Here is a 16,384-nt window from a genome sequence, read left to right as displayed (position 1 = left end):
CCTACTATGGAGTTTCTGCTCACAGGATAAGAGTTGGGGCTACAGAGGCAGGCAAATATACAGATTTGAGGCATAATAACTGAGTGGTAGCTTGGGCAAGTTACTTCAAACTTGACTTAGTTTATTTGTTTCTTCTTCTTTTTTTTTCTTTTTGGCAGTTTTATAACTTCATTTGGAATCAGAAGTTAGTTCTCAACCATATCAACTGTCTGTAGATTTTCTTTAAGTTTATTTATGTATTTTGAGAGAGAGAGAGAGAGAGAGAGAGAGAGAGAGAGAGAGAGAGAGCATGAGCAGGGAAAGGGCAGGGAGAGAGGGAAAGAGAAAATCCCAAGCAGGCTCTGCACTGTCATGGATGCAGGCCTTGAACTCATGAACCATGAAATCATGACCTGAGCCAAAACCAAGAGTTGGATGCTTAACTGACTTAGCCACCCAGGATTTCCTGTCTGTAGATTTTTGAAAGTGGTGACAGGTACCTAGGTAACCTGAGCTCGTTTGGTGAATCTTCATCGTCATTACATTTCCTGGACAACCGTATACGGTATGGGATTCCTTACTCTTTTTTTTTTTTCCTTTCATAGTTTATTGTCAATTTGGTTTCCATATAACACCCAGTGCTCATCCCAACAAGTGCCCTCCTTCATGCCCATCACTCCCCTCCCCCTCTCCCCCACCCCCATCAGCCCTCAGTTTGTTCTCAGCATTCAAGAGTCTCTCATGGTTTGCCTCCCTCCCTCTCCCCCACTATTTTTCCCCTTCTTCTCCCCCATGGCCCCCCGTTAAGTTCCTCCTAATCCACTTATACGTGCAAACATATGGTATCTGTCCTTCTCTGCCTGACTTATTCCGCTCAGCATAACACTCTCAAGTTCCATCCACGCTGCTACACATGGCCAGATTTCGTTCTTTCTCATTGCCACATAGTATTCCATTGTAGGGACATTCCTTATTCTTTTAGCCCAGACAGCTTTGTTGAGTCCTGTATCAGTGCACACATCTGAAGCTCCCACTCCCTCATGGCACATTTCTGGATCTCCTTCAGCACTCAAGGGGCACACCTCCAGGGATGCACTTGTGAACGGTGATGGTGTATTCTCTGGTCACTGTCTTTTTGGTGGCAGAATGCCCTTTCTTCTCACCACCTTCTTCGTGGGAGCTGGTCTGTGGCCCAGGTTACAAAGCTCAGCTTAGTTGCTTAACTGCAAATGAAGTTAATAGAGTTGTATGGAAGATTAGATATTATACGATAAGCATTTAGCTCATAGCTGATACCTACTGGACCTGATAAATGCCTGTGACGGTAGAAGCAGTGATTGCCCAGAACATTCCACATTGATGTGACACAAGTCTCTGTTTCACTAGTGCTTTGTTAAAGATTTCTGGCCTAATTTTCCCATCAACAAATTTTTCTTTAATTGTATTGCTGTGGATATGGTCTGATGTTCTCTTATGGTTCAACATGGAAACTAGTTTCATTGCCTTATATTATCTTCTTATTAATTGTCTCCAAAATGTATAAGGCGTGATTTTTTTTCACAGATGGATTTTTTTTCTTTGTTCCTTTCCATTCAAGCCCAGATAAAACTGCATTTTTAATCATGCCCATAGATGTGTAAAGTCTCATCTGACTAGCTCCATCATGTGTCTATAATGAGTTTTACAATTTTAAAAGTTTTCATTTCATTGCTACTATGAACTGGAATAACAATGAATATCTGGTAATACATCAGTGAGTCCTCTTAAAAATAGGTGTAAATCCAGAAAACTGGGAAAACCATAAAGTGAGGATTTCTGAGGGGTTGCAATTGGCCCCAGATTTATGGTGATCATAATCTAGCATTCAAATTATGACGATGTTTTGGGAATGCAAGAGGGGTGCAATTAATAATTTCACTGACATAAAAGCATAAACCAGGACTCTCCCAGGTAAACCAAGGCATGAGACTGACAGGCCCAAACTAACAATGTGTCATCCTAGATGGGGATGGGGTAGGGCAGGGCTTGAAGCGATGCTTTGTGAAATTATAGGCTTTCTATCACGTGCTTGTATTCTATATTCTATGTTTGAACTTGTGTGTTAGTGGGTTCTGCTTTGAGAATCCAAGCTCTGCCCTTACAGTACAGGACTCCATTCGAATCCCTGCATCTCAAGAAAAACACAATGACAAAGTCAAAGACCCAGAAAAGCATAACTAATGCAATCAAGAGCTATGGGTCTTCATGTGTTGGCAGTGATGGCATCTCTGAGAATTTGGATGAAAGCTATTAACTCTCTCTGAAGAAAAGGGCACACACAAAAGCCCCCATGACTTAGGCATTACGACTCAGAGGGCCATGATCTGCGTGATCGCACCCAGGGACGCAGGTCTGAATCCCTAAGCTAGAACACATGGTATTGGTGACAGGGAAAAGGAACCAATATTTGTTGGCCATCTTTATTTATGTTTCATTTCCCACTCACATTAATCTATTTTCTAGATAAAGGAACTAAAATAAAGCTAGAGAAATCAAGATCTCACAGCTGGTTAGGCGGCAAAGCCAGATTTCAAATTTAGCTTTACGTGCCACTGAATCTCATCATCTAAGTACTGCCTAAATATAAAAACTAATATATGTATTTATATTTCATTCTGGAAGAGAATTATATTACAAAATATAATTACAAGATGAACATAAGCATTTATCTCCGTTTGAGTCCCACCTATTGGAATTAACTCTTGAAACTGGAGATTATGAGAGCAAATAAAAGTATTAATAAAAATCTCAAACGCTAATATGATCAACAGCTAGTGTCAAGAGAGTTATAGATCAAGATTGATAAGTTGTTGATGAATTATTAAAAAGTTTTTCAGTGTCTCATTGTATCCCTGGTTTAACTGTGAGGAAAACAGCTACATCTTTGCCTGTATCCCCTGAAGCCCATGTCAGTCGTGGATGGGATGGTGGCTTAGGCAACGTGTCATTTCCAACATAAGTAGTGTTTCTTGCATAACTGGTAAACTTCCAATATTCCTTTTGGTACCCTCGTTCATTAGTTCCTCAGATACCTGATCATATTTGGCATGCTCCTGAAACATCCAATCTGTTTCTCTGAGAATTTGGTGGATCCCATTTGTTTCTCTGGGAATTTGGTGGATCCCATCTGTTTGGACCTGGTCAATGCCTAGTACAGAGTGAGTGCTCACCAGATGCCATACTGTTTCCTTTCCAGGTCATGCTACAGACTGCTGCCAGAAGAACTCTCTACCCTAAACTGTAGCTCCAAATATGGCAGTTGCTTGCACAAAACTACTGCCACTTCTTATGTCTACACCTTTCCTATAATTATCTTCTGTCTTCCTCCTTCTAAAATTGTAAGCTTGGTGAGGACAGAAAGCATTGTACTCACAGTTGACCTATAGTAGGCATTCAGTTATATCTATTGCCTCACTGTGTGGATGATCACAGCAAGAAGTTAGTCAATATGATGTTCTTTCCATTTTAAAAACAGAGATACAATTTCCATATCCTTCTAACACATACAATTCAGTGGCTCTCAGTACATTCACAAAGTTGTATGACTGTCACTACTATCTAACTGCAGAATATTTTCATCAGCCCAGTAAGAAAATGCATACCCGTGAGTAAATTACCACCACTCCCCACTCTCCGCCTGGGCCCTGGCAATCAATAATTTACTTTCCCCTATAGATTTCCCCATTATTTACTTTAATGTATATGGAATCATCTAATATGTGGTCTTTGTCCCTGGCTTCTTTCACTTAATATAAATGTTTCTGAGATCCATCTGTGTTGTGGCACAGGTCAGCACTTCCTTTTTTTTTTTTTTTAAATGTTTTTATTTATTTCTAGGAGAGACAGAGAGATAGAGAGAGACAGCGTGAACAGGGGAGGGTCAGAGAGAGGGAGAGAGACAGACTCTGAAATAGGCTCCAGGCTCCCAGCTGGCAGTCAGCACAGAGCCCGACGCGGGGCTCGAGCCCACGAACCGCGAGATCATGACCCAAGCGAAAGTCGGACGCTTAACCGACTAAGCCACCCAGGCGCCCCAACACTTCCGTCCTTTTTAAAGGCTGAATAGTATCCCATTGCATGGAGATACATTTTGTTTACCTGTTCTAAACAAGATTGTTTTTAACATCCCTACAACACCAGGATCCTATGCTTACGTGAAGGGCTACCATGGAAACTCAGTAAGTCACCAGAAATCATTATGCTTCATACTTTCTCCAGGCCCTGAAGTTTTCAAATCTTACCTATCACAGATTCCTGGGAGAACCATCCTGTTGTAACTCACCAAGTTTGCTTTCTGAACTCTTTAAACAATTAAACCAGAGTCCCTGCCTTTATTTCTGGATTCTTCCCCCACCTGCAATCTCCTCCTCACTGCCCACCCCGGGTCTTGAAACTCCACATTCTGGAATAATATACGTGCACAGTCAGGACTGTACTGCTAATTGTTCTCAGCAGACACGGTTGACTGGGACTGGAGAGGGCTTTCTTCCCACTATTTCTCCCATCCTTCGGCTCACTGCAGTGCAACTTCTACACCATCCAAAAGTCCAAAAAAAAAAAAAAAAAAAAAAAAGCCTTCCTTTGTTTTCCAAGGAAATTCAGGTAAAAGGAGGGGTAGGGGAAACGATATTTTTGACTTTCCTCACAATCCAGACGTTGGAAAGAAAAAGGATTTCCTTTGGGCTGCTGCCACGACTCTGATCTTTTAAGCTGATAAAATATTTCCTTCTTAAAAAAAAAAGTTATGGGAAAATCATACCACTTCAACTTGGAAGCCACGCCTACTGTAACTTTCGCGTTTAAAAGGAAAAAAAAAAATGAGAGGCTTACCTCTCTCTCAGGGAGGGTTTTGTTCCCGACAGTTCAGGTCTGGCACTCCGGAGCGAGCCGGGTCAGCAGCGCTGTTCCGAGGCTAGCGTGGAGGACTACAGGATCCAGAGGGCTTTGGAAACTCCAGCAGCTCCAAGCTTGTTGGCTACTACGGTTTCCCTGAGGAGTGACGCTGTGAAAACAATCCCTGATTGGTCAGGCCTGAGCTGAATTCTCCATTTATGGACAGATTGCCCAGCCCGAGCCGAGGCTCTGCCGGAGGAGTACGGAGTTAGTGGCCGAAGAAAGAGGAGCGAGGCTGGGCAGCCAGACGGACGCGCGGAGAGCATCGGGCTCACCTAGGCGGGCGGCGAGCGCCCGGTCCGAGCGGACCCCTGCCCTCCGCAGCATGTGCCCCGCCTGCTAAGTCTCCTCCTCCTCGCCCTCACCTAGCGCCGCCGATCCCGCCTGGATGGAGTGCCCCCAGGGTTCCCATTGGCTCCTGTGAGTGCTTGGGTGTCGAGAGCCCGTTTTTGGCGAAGGGGACCAACTTTTGAAGTTCTCCCAGGAGCCTGCGTTCCAGCCCCAGCTCTCGGGCAGCCGGACCCGGCAGAGGCGCGACCGCGACGCGAGTCACCATGGTGAGTTGGCTGCGCGGCGTCCCGGGACCGCCTGACCGGGGGACCGGGCAGGAAGCGCGGGCGCGGGGCACCCACCTTGGGCGCGCAGCCGAGGCCAGGGGTGGAGAAGGTGGACGCGGGAGTCGGCACGTCGCGATCTCTGCTTGCCTGCCGCTTTCCGAAAACCCTGGCTGGGGGAGAGGCAGCGAGGGGCCAAGGAAAACTTTCTTTCAAGTCGCTTTGGGCGCCGCGAAACTTTTTGTGGCCGGGCTGCTGTGGCTGCCAGCCGTCGGGAGCCAGCGTGGGGGCAGCTCTGCCCTCCGAGGCACGGCCCGCGGAGGGGACCCCTCTCTTCCCGCGGGGACGGAGGGGGCAGCGCCGGTGGCCCCGCGGTCCTGCCAGCGGCGGCGGGGATCGCGGCTCCGAGGCGCAGGAGCCGGCTCGCCGCGCCCCCTCCCTGCGCGCCCCGCGCCCCCCTCCCCGCCTCCCCGCCCCCTGCGCGCCCGCGGCCGTCCCGCCCGGCAGCCGCTCGCCGGCGGGGGGGGCGCGGGCCGCACAAAGGCCGGCCGGGGCGCCAGGTAGGGCGAGCACCTGGCGCGGGGCGCGCGGCTGAGCGCGAGAAGCGACCGGGCGCACCCGCAGCCTCGCCGGCCGGGACTTCGCCGGGCGCCGGCCCGTTGCGTCTCCGCGCCCGAGAGGCCGAGTAAACACCCCCGCCCCCCACCCCTTCCCCGAGGGCGAGGTGACTGGCGCTTTTCGGGTGTACAGCGAACGGGTCGCACGGGAGGAAGTCGAGTGTTTTGTTCTTTTTCCTTTGGCACTTGGGGAATACAGGGAAGTGGCTGACTTTCCCTCTCCCCGCCCCCGTCCGCCCCCATTAACCTGAGCCGCATCCCCCGGGGTTTTGGTGCGGTGTTCGTTTCTTTCCGAAGCACAAAAGCAAGGACTCTGTTTTGAAGAGGTGGACGGTGCATCCGAGAAAGAGAGAAAGTTCTAACACAAGGCTTCATAGTTTCCACACTTGCTTCCTTTCAAAGAACCGTTCCTGGGTGGGTGACCTGATCCTCCTCAGGTTAGTTTTGTTACGTGTTAATGACTGTGAATGGGGAGCTCAGTCAAAATCAGAACTAGTGCGACACTAATTTAAAAATCTATCCCGCAAGACCAGCCTGAGAAATGTAGCAAAGGCCCATGCGAACCTGTATACACAACTCAAAAGCAGCTCTAAGACCCAGCGCTGTGTTTATTCAGAAGAACGCTTAAAAACAAAACAGTCTCTCAAAGGGCATCTTTGACAGAAGCTTTTTCTTTTTATGTAGTCCAGAATTGTGTCACCTCTGCCCTTCCCCAAGAGGACACTTGATCTGTAAATACATTTCCTCTTTAAGTTTCAGGGTTTGAGGAGTCAGTTTACCCTACATTATTTTTGGAAGCCCTGTAAGAGAACCATTCACTTGTACTGAGTGTGTGGTTGGGTGGAAGAGCTGCCTAATTGGGCCTCCACCTAATTGGACACTCGAATTTAAGCAACGTGATAGTCCTACTGCTTTAGAATTGCTGTAATTATTTTCCATGGTTCAATATTTCTAAAAAAAAAAAAAATCAATCTGTTTATGTCAAGAGCTTAAAGAAACTTACTTTATTCAAATAGTTGAGTGCTACCTTAAGAAACTTAACTTTCCCTTAGTTAATTCATTTTTTATGCCCGACACACTGCAGAATAGTCTCTGATGCCTTTTCTGGAGTCCGTGGAAACTCCGTGCTCAGTTCGGCCACATTGCTTTTGAAGTAGATGGTTGATCGAATGGAAGCAGAGGAGGCATGCATGTTCTAAGGAAGAGAATTGTTTCCAGAGCTGTGTAGTACGTCTGTCTGTCGGAGGACAGGGTGTGACTTACCTATTGATGGGGTCCCTGCCAGCAGCACAGATGGCCGTGTTGTGGGCAGCCAGGCAGCTATCAGTGCATCAGAGAAAACTTAAAGCAGCTGCTGTCCTGAAATAGGACATGCGCCGTCGCTCCATCTGCTAGATGTAGAGTAACATCGCCGAATTAAATGAATCATTTCTTCACTGGCTTGAAATTGTTCCTTAGCTAGGTGCAGTTGTCTTAGAACAGAGTATTCCCCCGTCTGAAATAGTCGGCAACCTCAGTTAGAATGTTTGCTGTTGAGGGGCGCCTGGGTGGCTTAGTCGGTTAAGCGTCCGACTTTCGCTTAGGTCATGATCTCGCGGTTCGTGGGTTCGAGCCCCGCGTCGGGCTCTGTGCTGACTGCCAGCTCAGAGCCTGGAGCCTGTTTCAGTCTGTGACTCCCTCTCTCTCTGACCCTCCCCTGCTCACACTGTCTCTCTCTCTCCTAGAAATAAATAAAAATATTAAAAAAAAAAAAGAATGTTTGCTGTTGATATACGACCCTTTCAAGCCCAATGAGGCTTCATTTTGTGTTTCGTTCACATCTGTGTGGGTCTGCCCAGCTGCATCCTTCAGCTGCTTAGGACAGGAAGAGCAGGGGCATTGCCTTCAGGGGGTGTGGCTGAGGGGTAGCATGAAGAGGGGAATCCGTGGGGGCCCTGGGCGGGCTGTAGGGAGAGCTCCAGTACTGTTGTTGATGTGTTTGTGTGTGTGATGTTTTAGGAAGTCTGGCAGCACACGAGGAAGACTCTCAACCTGTCCCTCAGGCCCTGCCAAGACTCATTCAGTTGTGACTCATGAGGAAGATTGTCATTTTCTGATTCATGAGCACAATGTCCAGTGTAGAGTTCACCTCATCTCTTTTTCCTGAAAGCTCACTTTGGCACACTTTTCTCCATCTTTGAAGAAGCAACAACTATGTAATAGTAATTTGTACCCTTTTCCTTAGGAGACTTGACGAACTGAAAAACAAACAAACAGACCTCTGCATGTCTTTATAATTTAGTGCACCTTGTTTAGGACAGTACCGCGAGCTCCTCTGACTTTGATTAATCATCATAGCCTACTAAGGTTTCCTTGTCGAATCTGGCTTTATCGTCTACAAAGCAAGTTCTGTTTTTGTGGGCATGACAGCTTGGACTGTCCAATGGACTGGACCCCGTGTGTGTAGCTCTTGCTATATACGTCAGATGCAGAAATTATTATTCATAGGGCTTCTCTGACTTATATATACAGAACTATTTGAGTAAATCTGGATTGGCTATCACCTCAGACGATGGGCAGGATACTGCCCTTTCCCCCACTTGCATATTATTTGTGAGTAAACTGCAGATGTTATTTATAAAAAATACGCACAAGTAGACTTATGTACTTAGAAATCTGTCAGACAGCTGACTACAAGGTAGGTATGTTCCTTTGGGTGAAGGCATGGCATGTATTTAGAAAGTCTGGAATCCATTTCAAGTATGTTTTCTGGGAAGGTAACCTAGTCCACTTCCACTGATTAGTTTATCAGATTGCTAACAGTTTCCTGGCCAAAACGACATAGTACAAAGCCAAAATAAAACAAAAATGGGTTGAAGTACAGAAACGTTTTGATGAAGGCAGAGGGGTTAGGGAAGGATATGAAACTCAGGACACTATCTAGGGGCCAGCGTGGGTTGGGCAGCCTCATGGGAAAAGTTTGGTCAGCCCAAGGCGCAAAGGGAAAGCCAGTGGAGCAGCAGACAAAAAGGAATAGAGAAGTGGAGGAAGCAGACAGCAGTAGAAGTCGCCTCCTCCACACTTCTGCCTCGGATTTAAGTTTTATCGGTAGTTGCAAACTCAAGTATCTACAGAGGCCAGCATACAATTTTTGGTGGGGTGAGACTGGTCTCTAGAGAGTAAAATATACCCCTGTAAAGAAGCACCACCATTACTTGACCTTAGGCCACGGTTAGTGACATCTACCACATTACCATGGTTACATTGACCATATTACATATTTCAAGGGAAGCTGGAAATCCAAATTCTTGTGCCAGACTGGTTAATTCTTAAAAGTGTTCTGATCATTGCTGTGAGGCCACACGCCTGCAGGTCAGCTGTTTGTAGCCACTGTATTGTAAATCTCAAAGTGGTGTCCCTGAGAACCTCATGCTTTCTTCCATTCGCTCACCGGCAGGAATGTCTAAACTTTAACCATATACCAGTGATGGTGTTTCACTGATACATCCACACCTTCCCACTGGGTTTCCTTTAAGAGAGGGAGTTGCCTGGTATTTTCAGCCTATGGGACCACCAGGCTATTAACAGGGAAAATCTGCATCCAGATTTGGATGTGTAAGTTGTATGAGTGGAGAGGCTGTAAACTGAACTTCTCTTTCTTAACCCATTCCACCTGCTCCCCCTTCCCTTATGGGGAAAAATCCCCCATTATTGCATACTGGATCCCTTTTATTACTCTTCTCCTAGTTGAATCTCCTGGATTTGAGGTCTGTCTCAAGAGTTATCTTTGGGCCCACTACCCAGGAGATAATGAGCATTTTGGTAAATATTGACTTGGGATATGACTTTTTGCTCTTGTACTCAGTGTTAATGTCGTGAGCTCACGTGAGACTAAATGAAAGAGAGAACATGTAGTTCTTTGCAGCTCCTAATGAGAAATGGTTGGGTCTCTCTCATTACTTGGTCAGAACTTATGACTGCTGTCTTCATCAGCTTCAAAAAGCAGAAATCGTTAGAAACTTGTATCCCATTGCAAAGTATTATGAGCTTCGGTATGGAATATATAGAAATTCTGTAAGTCATGATTTTCCAAGCATGAGTCTTCTAGCATTTTTTTTTTTTACAAAGATGCAGCAATTGTGTTTTCATCAATATGTTATTAAAATGGTGAGGTTTTAATATTTTTATTTTTATTATTATTTTTTACCTTGCTGGGACTTAATATTTACAGAACAATAAGGGGTTAGAGGTTAAATGCCAAAGGTACTAAAAATAAGTGTCTTGGCCTTACAAGCACATTCTGTAATAATGGTAAACAAATTGTGTCTTGAATTTCAGCTTCACAGTTTATATTGGCAGAGACAAAAAGTTTTTGGGCATCGTAGCAGAGTATTTTTTTTCTTTTTACCTATCTTTATGACAGCCACACTTGAGTTAAGTAGAACTGCAAGTGTGCTCCCTAAAATCGAGGGTTTGACTTTGACCAGCCATGGAACTTTGCACTGTACGTCCATCCCAGTGAAGTCAGCCCGCCCTTCTGAGTTGCCGCCAGGGAGTGATGTCATTAATGTACCAAGCACTTCTGAATGGTCATTTAAGAAAAGCTATGCAATTTTTTACTTCCTTTTTGACGTAAAACTCTAGTGTTCAGCTTGATCACCCATCTTACTCATACCAAGTCCCTCTCAGCTGTTTCCAGAAGTTACGTTCTACCTCACAGGAGAAAAAAATGGACCCTTCTGAAGATGTGAAGTATCATACACAATAGGCTTTGGAAGACGAAGAGGCTTTCCAAGAATAAATATAAGAACTGCTCCGAAGGGGGCCATGGTCTCTCCCCGTTTGGCCTCTCCCCGTTTTGAGTTCTGACGTATTTGTTAAAAGTTCATTCATGGGACTTTATACTAATATGCTACATTGTAGAAAGTAAAACATTCTACTTTGTAGAATGCCCAGAAGAGCATTTAAGAACTGTATCCTAGGGGCGCCTGGCTGGCTGGGTCCCTGGAAATGTGACTCTTGATTTCCAGGTTATGAGTTCGAGCCCCACGTTGGGTGTAGAGGTGACTTAAAGAAATAAAACCTCAAAGAATCTATCCTAAATCCTTTTGCTGGCTTTCACAGAGAGGTGTAGAGAGGGGTTCACTTCTGAAGCCTCAGAGGTAGGATTTGGCTAAGCTGGTGCCAGGATCCATTTTCTGATCCCCACCTAATAAGGCTTTTCCCACCAAACCATTGTGGTGGATTAGGATCTATTTCCTTAGAGTCTAGACATGACTGGGTAGTTTTCTTTTTTCCTTCAAAAAAGCCTAGTTGGAGATGGAAGGTCATTTATTTTTGATTTATTACAGTATCAAGTTTTGAAATACATTTGGAAGGATTCACCCATAATATCACTACCCTAATAGTACTTATTTTCATGCCTTTGGATTCCCTTCCAGCCTGTTGAAATGCACATCATTTTTATGTAGTTGTAATTATGGGCTAAATGTACATTTTGGGCTCTGTATTTTTCCACTTATTTTATAAAACCTTTTCCTGGTAAGCATATTTATCATATTTACGTGGTGGTATAGTAATTCCATGTAGCCTGCTTACCCAGCCTGTCATAACTGTACAGAGACTTGGCCTCCAGAGCTATATGTACCAGGGAGACCCCCTCCCTCTCAGTAATGAGCTGCTCAGCTTCCTCTTGTTTTTGAGACGTGTAGCTCCCTTCCTGGTGCAGAGTCTGAAGCAACAGGCAGGCTTGGGGGACACTCCGCACTAAGTCCTGCTATTGGTGTTCTTCCTAGTTTATGGTGTTGGCACTCAAATGTGTGACACTAGTGGGTGCTTAGGCCTCTGTAACTTGACAAGTATGAGTGGTCTTCCCAGAGAACACAAGTAGTTGAGGTGGGGAGCTTTGAACTCCAAAGTGGAAAGACGTTATAGTATACATGCTTAATAGGTAGGAAGCCTTACCAAAATGGCGGCAACCATTGGGAAAGCAAAGATGAATTAAGCACTGCCTCTGTGAGGAGCTCATGTCTAATGCAGGAATGATAACAAAAGAGCTTTAATATAGGTGAATTCACTTCATTCCTGCACCAGTGATGGTTTTTGTTGCCATTTTATAGGTAATAACCAAAGTGAGGGAAAGAGAACTTTTCAGGGGCATACAACTTGTATATAATGAAGCAGGTCTTTAACTTTTTCACAAGCAATTGAATACATTATTAATGATTTGAAATTTCTCAATCCAAGTATCTGTATAATGCTTAATCATTTTACCTACTTTTGAAGGAAGACAAGGTTGATTAAAAAAATAATCTATTTTAGTTACTTTTACTCAGTAGGACCAGGGTGGGATAATTTAGACCTAAGAACATTGTCTGTCATGGGTAGTAAGGATCTGGGCTTTAATTTCCTTGTTTTGGGGAATTTGCATATCAGAAAATTTGGGTACTGGGTGATACCATACTGGGAATAAGGGTAAAATAAAAGTCATGCTAGAAAATGCTCTGATCTCAATTAGGTTAAAAAAGTAGAAAATAAGGGAAACAAGATAACCCACAAGAAACCTCGCCCGTTAGCCCTCATACATGAAAGAAAACAAATAAAAAAGTAGGACCACATCATTAGTCTCTTAGTAATTTAATCGGCATGACCAGCATTTGATGTCGACAGCAACTTAGTGTAGTATTTCTTGGTAACAGAATGATTTGGACAGTGTCATTGTCTTATTGTGGGAATTTTCAACAGCAACAAAGAAATAAGTTTGCTTTTAGTGCCCCAAGTAGATGCAGACCTTTGTTACAGGAAATTTTGGATTTAAATGTAGAAGCATCTATTAACCTATTTTAGAGTGTAAATAAAGATGGCTTCCTCAAGGCTTGAATGCAGAAATATGTCTACAAAATCATGTCAATTTAACTTAACCCTGTCAGATTGTCAGAGACTCCTGATGTTTGGGGGGGGTGTCCTGAGGTCCTCTGGAAATATGTTAGAATCTGATAACCTGTGTTCCCAGAGTGTACTAGTAAAAACAAAGACTAACTGGGACAATCTAAAAGTCTTTTAGTCGAGAAATGCATAAATACATGCAACTTATTGGTAATAAGGTATCAGTATGGATAGATTTCACAAAAGTAGTGTTTGGTGAAGAAGCAAGTTATAGAAAGATACATAAAATAAAAGCCATTTAAAAAAATTAAAAAACTATACACAGTAAATTGTTTGGGGATATGTATTCATACATACATATTTACACATACATTCTTTTAAAAATACAAATCAGTGGACTAGAAAGATAGCAAATTTAATCTGCTGAAGAGGAAAGGAGGGGCAGGCCTGGCTGGCTTAGTTGGTGGAGTGTCTTATTCTTGATCCCAAGGTTGTGAGTTTGAACCTCACATTTGGCTTAGAGAAAAAAAAAAAAAAGGCATGGAGGAAAGGGAGAAGACGGGTCGGTTGACTAATTTTAACACTGTTGGTAGTGTTTCATTTACTTTATAGATTAGAAAATCCAGAGCAAGTACAATAAAATAATATCATTAATTCTGGCCAGTGTGTGTACACACATATTTATGTTATTTTCCATACTTTTAAAATCTTTTTCCAATTAAAAAGAAAAAACACATAAACAGACGATTCTTCATATAATTTTAGGCAGTTCATAAACCTCTGAAGCCCATACAATTTCATTCCAAAGGTTATAGCAGACATTGTGTTGAGATGAATATTAGGGTGTATGGCCAGTTTTGGATCTATGCCAGATTATTTTAATGACAGTTGACATACAATCAGATCATTAGTAAGTCTCATTGAGTGTTATGTAAAAGGGTCATTAGGGATTGCATTCCAGAGTGTTCAGTGTATTAGTCACCTTTTCTTGCCCTATTGTGTCTGCTGGCTTTTGATATAATAAACCACCCCAGACTTGGTGGTTTAAATAATAAACATCTATTATTTTTCATGATTTTGTGCATTGGCTGGGCAGTTGTGGGCTGGATGGACTGGCTCCTCAGATCCCTGTGGTCAGCTGGTGGCTTGGCTGGGGGTGGACAATCTGGGATGTCCTCACTCCCGTGTCAGATAGCTGGCACAATTTCAGTTGGGGCAATGGAGATCACTTGGCCATCTATCTCTTGTCACAACAGGCTAGTCCTGGCTTGTTTACATAGCAGTGGTCATGGGGTTCCCAAGAACAGCAAGAGAGAAAGCAAGCGCAGCACACACATTTTGTTAAACCTCTGCTCGCATCATGCGTGTTCTTGTCCCACTGGCCAAAGCAAGTCACATGGCCAACCCCAGAGTCAGTGTGGGTGGGAGTGGACTCCCTGGAAGGCTCAGCTACAGGTCCCCACCCTCAACCTTGTCTTTCGGCTTACCTAAACTGGCTGAATACTTTGAAGCAGGGATAGATTCCGGGGCAGCTTCAGTTTCTCTCTGGCTGACCCTCTGCGCTTCTTTGTATGACAGAAGTCCCCCATGACTCTTAATACGTCCACTGCTGTTTCCCCAAAGCATTTCCCAGGGAATTGGAACGGCCATTCTTTGGTATGGTGGACTCTCAGGATGATCTCTAAAATTGCTGTTTTGTTGGAGAAAAAAGTAAAAGCAGAAACTAACAACCAGAAGACAAATAGTTTTCTATCTTTTCAAGGGAGCTTTGTCAAAGTAACAAGTATTTTATAAATAAGTCCAAACAGAGTGCAGTGAATCATGCCAAACCAGACTGGGTTGGACCGCCTGTTGGACATGACGGTGGAATAATCCTGTTTGGAGCAGGTGGGGACAGTGCTACTCACTGCCTGATTCTGCCTTTTCAGCCAGCCCTGAGCCATCATGTGGACAAAGACTTTCTTCACATGCACAAAAACACTTGTTTGTCTTGGTCGAAAGTCCTGTCTTTTGGATTGTTCCCCAAACAACCCCATGTCAGTTCCATACTCTGTGAGCCACAGACTGTGTGCTATCTGGGGGCTCCTTGACAAAATGTGAATTGAGGACGAACTTAGCTTTAAACACAGTTCTCAAAAAAAGCATTACCCCATGGGTCTTTCGCTCTGACTTTCTTTCTCCCTCTCTCTTTTTAAATGGAAAATTTTAAACTACACAAACGAGGAGAAAACTTATTCCCCAACTTCAACAGTTGAAAACTCATTGGCGCAGCTTGTTTTCTCTATTTTGTCACTGGGGTGTATCACGTTCATTAACTTGTGGATGTTGAGCCATCCCCAAATTCCTGTAAGAAATCCCACTAGATCTTGGTGTGCGATCCTTTTGATGTTTTATTGACTTTGGTTTGCTAGTATTTTGTTGAGGATTTTTGCATCTATGTTCATCAGGAATATTGGCCTGTAATTTTCTGGTAGTGTTCCTGTCTGGTTTGGGTATCAGGGTCATGCTGGTCTTGTAAAATGAGTTTGGAAGTGTTCCTTACTCTTCTATTTTTGAGTTTGAGAATGGGCATTAATACTTCTTGAAATATTTGGTAGAATTTACCAGTGAAGTCATCTGGTCCTAGACTTTTCTTTGTTGGGATGTGGGATGTTTTTGATTACTGATTCAATCTCCTTACTAATAATTTAGATTTTCTATTTTTCTTCCTGATTTGGTATTGGTTAAGTTGTATGTTTCTAAGAATTTATGCATTTCCTCTAGATTGTCTAATTTATTGGCATATAATTGTTCCTATCCTGTTTTCTGTATTCTCACCTGCCCTTGGTTTATTTATTTTTTAAATGTTTGTTTATTTTGAGAGAGAGAGAGACAGACAGACAGGGCATGAGCAGGGCAGGGACAGAGACAGAGGGAGACACAGAATCCAAAGCAGGCTCCAGGCTCTGAGCTGTCAGCACAGAGCCCAATAGGAGGCTCGAACTTGGAAACTGTGAGATTATGATCTGAGCTGAAGTTGGTCGCTCAGCCAACTGAGCCACCAGGGAGCCCCTCCCTTGGTTTATTTTGGAGCAAACCTTAGGTATCATTTTGTCCTAGCTCTGTATTAAGTTGGCTTTTACATGAGCTAAACTCACCTCTCGGCACTAACTACTTTTGGCTTCCCTTTGACTTTTAACAGTAGGCGCTCTGTTTTACAGAATGATGTAGACGTCTTCAGTCACTGGGCAGTCTTTGATATTTGTCCTGGTCTTATGTGTAGGCGTACATTGTCTTGGAACGTAGGATGGGGTGGCTCCCCGCTCCACGTTCCTAGCTGGACTCAGGCACTACCTCTACATACGATTGGTAGAACCAGCTTGTGGTTATTGGTCTCTTCATTCCTTCTTATACAAGCCTGCATCATGATGATGGCTCTATAAATAATACTTGTTTCCT

The 16,384-nt window shown here is 44.0% G+C and overlaps 1 protein-coding gene and 1 long non-coding RNA gene across 2 annotated transcripts in view; one reads left to right on the top strand and one right to left on the bottom strand.

The window, feature by feature from the left end:
• Nucleotides 1–864: 864 nt before the first annotated feature.
• On the bottom strand, nt 865–5,855 carry LOC120230881. Its single transcript, XR_005528197.1, has 3 exons — nt 5,544–5,855; nt 4,849–5,020; nt 865–1,202 (listed from the first exon to the last, which is right to left on the bottom strand). It is a non-coding gene; the product is annotated as an uncharacterized LOC120230881 (long non-coding RNA).
• The window catches only part of MYO1E (myosin IE), a 209,459-nt gene continuing 198,206 nt past the window's right edge, over nt 5,132–16,384 (top strand). Inside the window, exon 1 of the mRNA XM_039230661.1 lies at nt 5,132–5,468. Within this exon, the coding sequence (XP_039086592.1) occupies nt 5,466–5,468 (3 nt within the window). The 5' untranslated portion in view covers nt 5,132–5,465. The remainder of the gene's footprint in view (nt 5,469–16,384) is intronic.

Source organism: Hyaena hyaena, unplaced genomic scaffold, assembly GCF_003009895.1.
Source record: "Hyaena hyaena isolate Hyena2069 unplaced genomic scaffold, ASM300989v1 scaffold_49, whole genome shotgun sequence".
In the NCBI taxonomy this organism is placed as follows: Eukaryota; Metazoa; Chordata; class Mammalia; order Carnivora; family Hyaenidae; genus Hyaena; species Hyaena hyaena.
The sequence above is the reverse complement of the archived record's forward strand: the minus strand, read 5'-3'. Positions and strand labels throughout refer to the sequence as shown.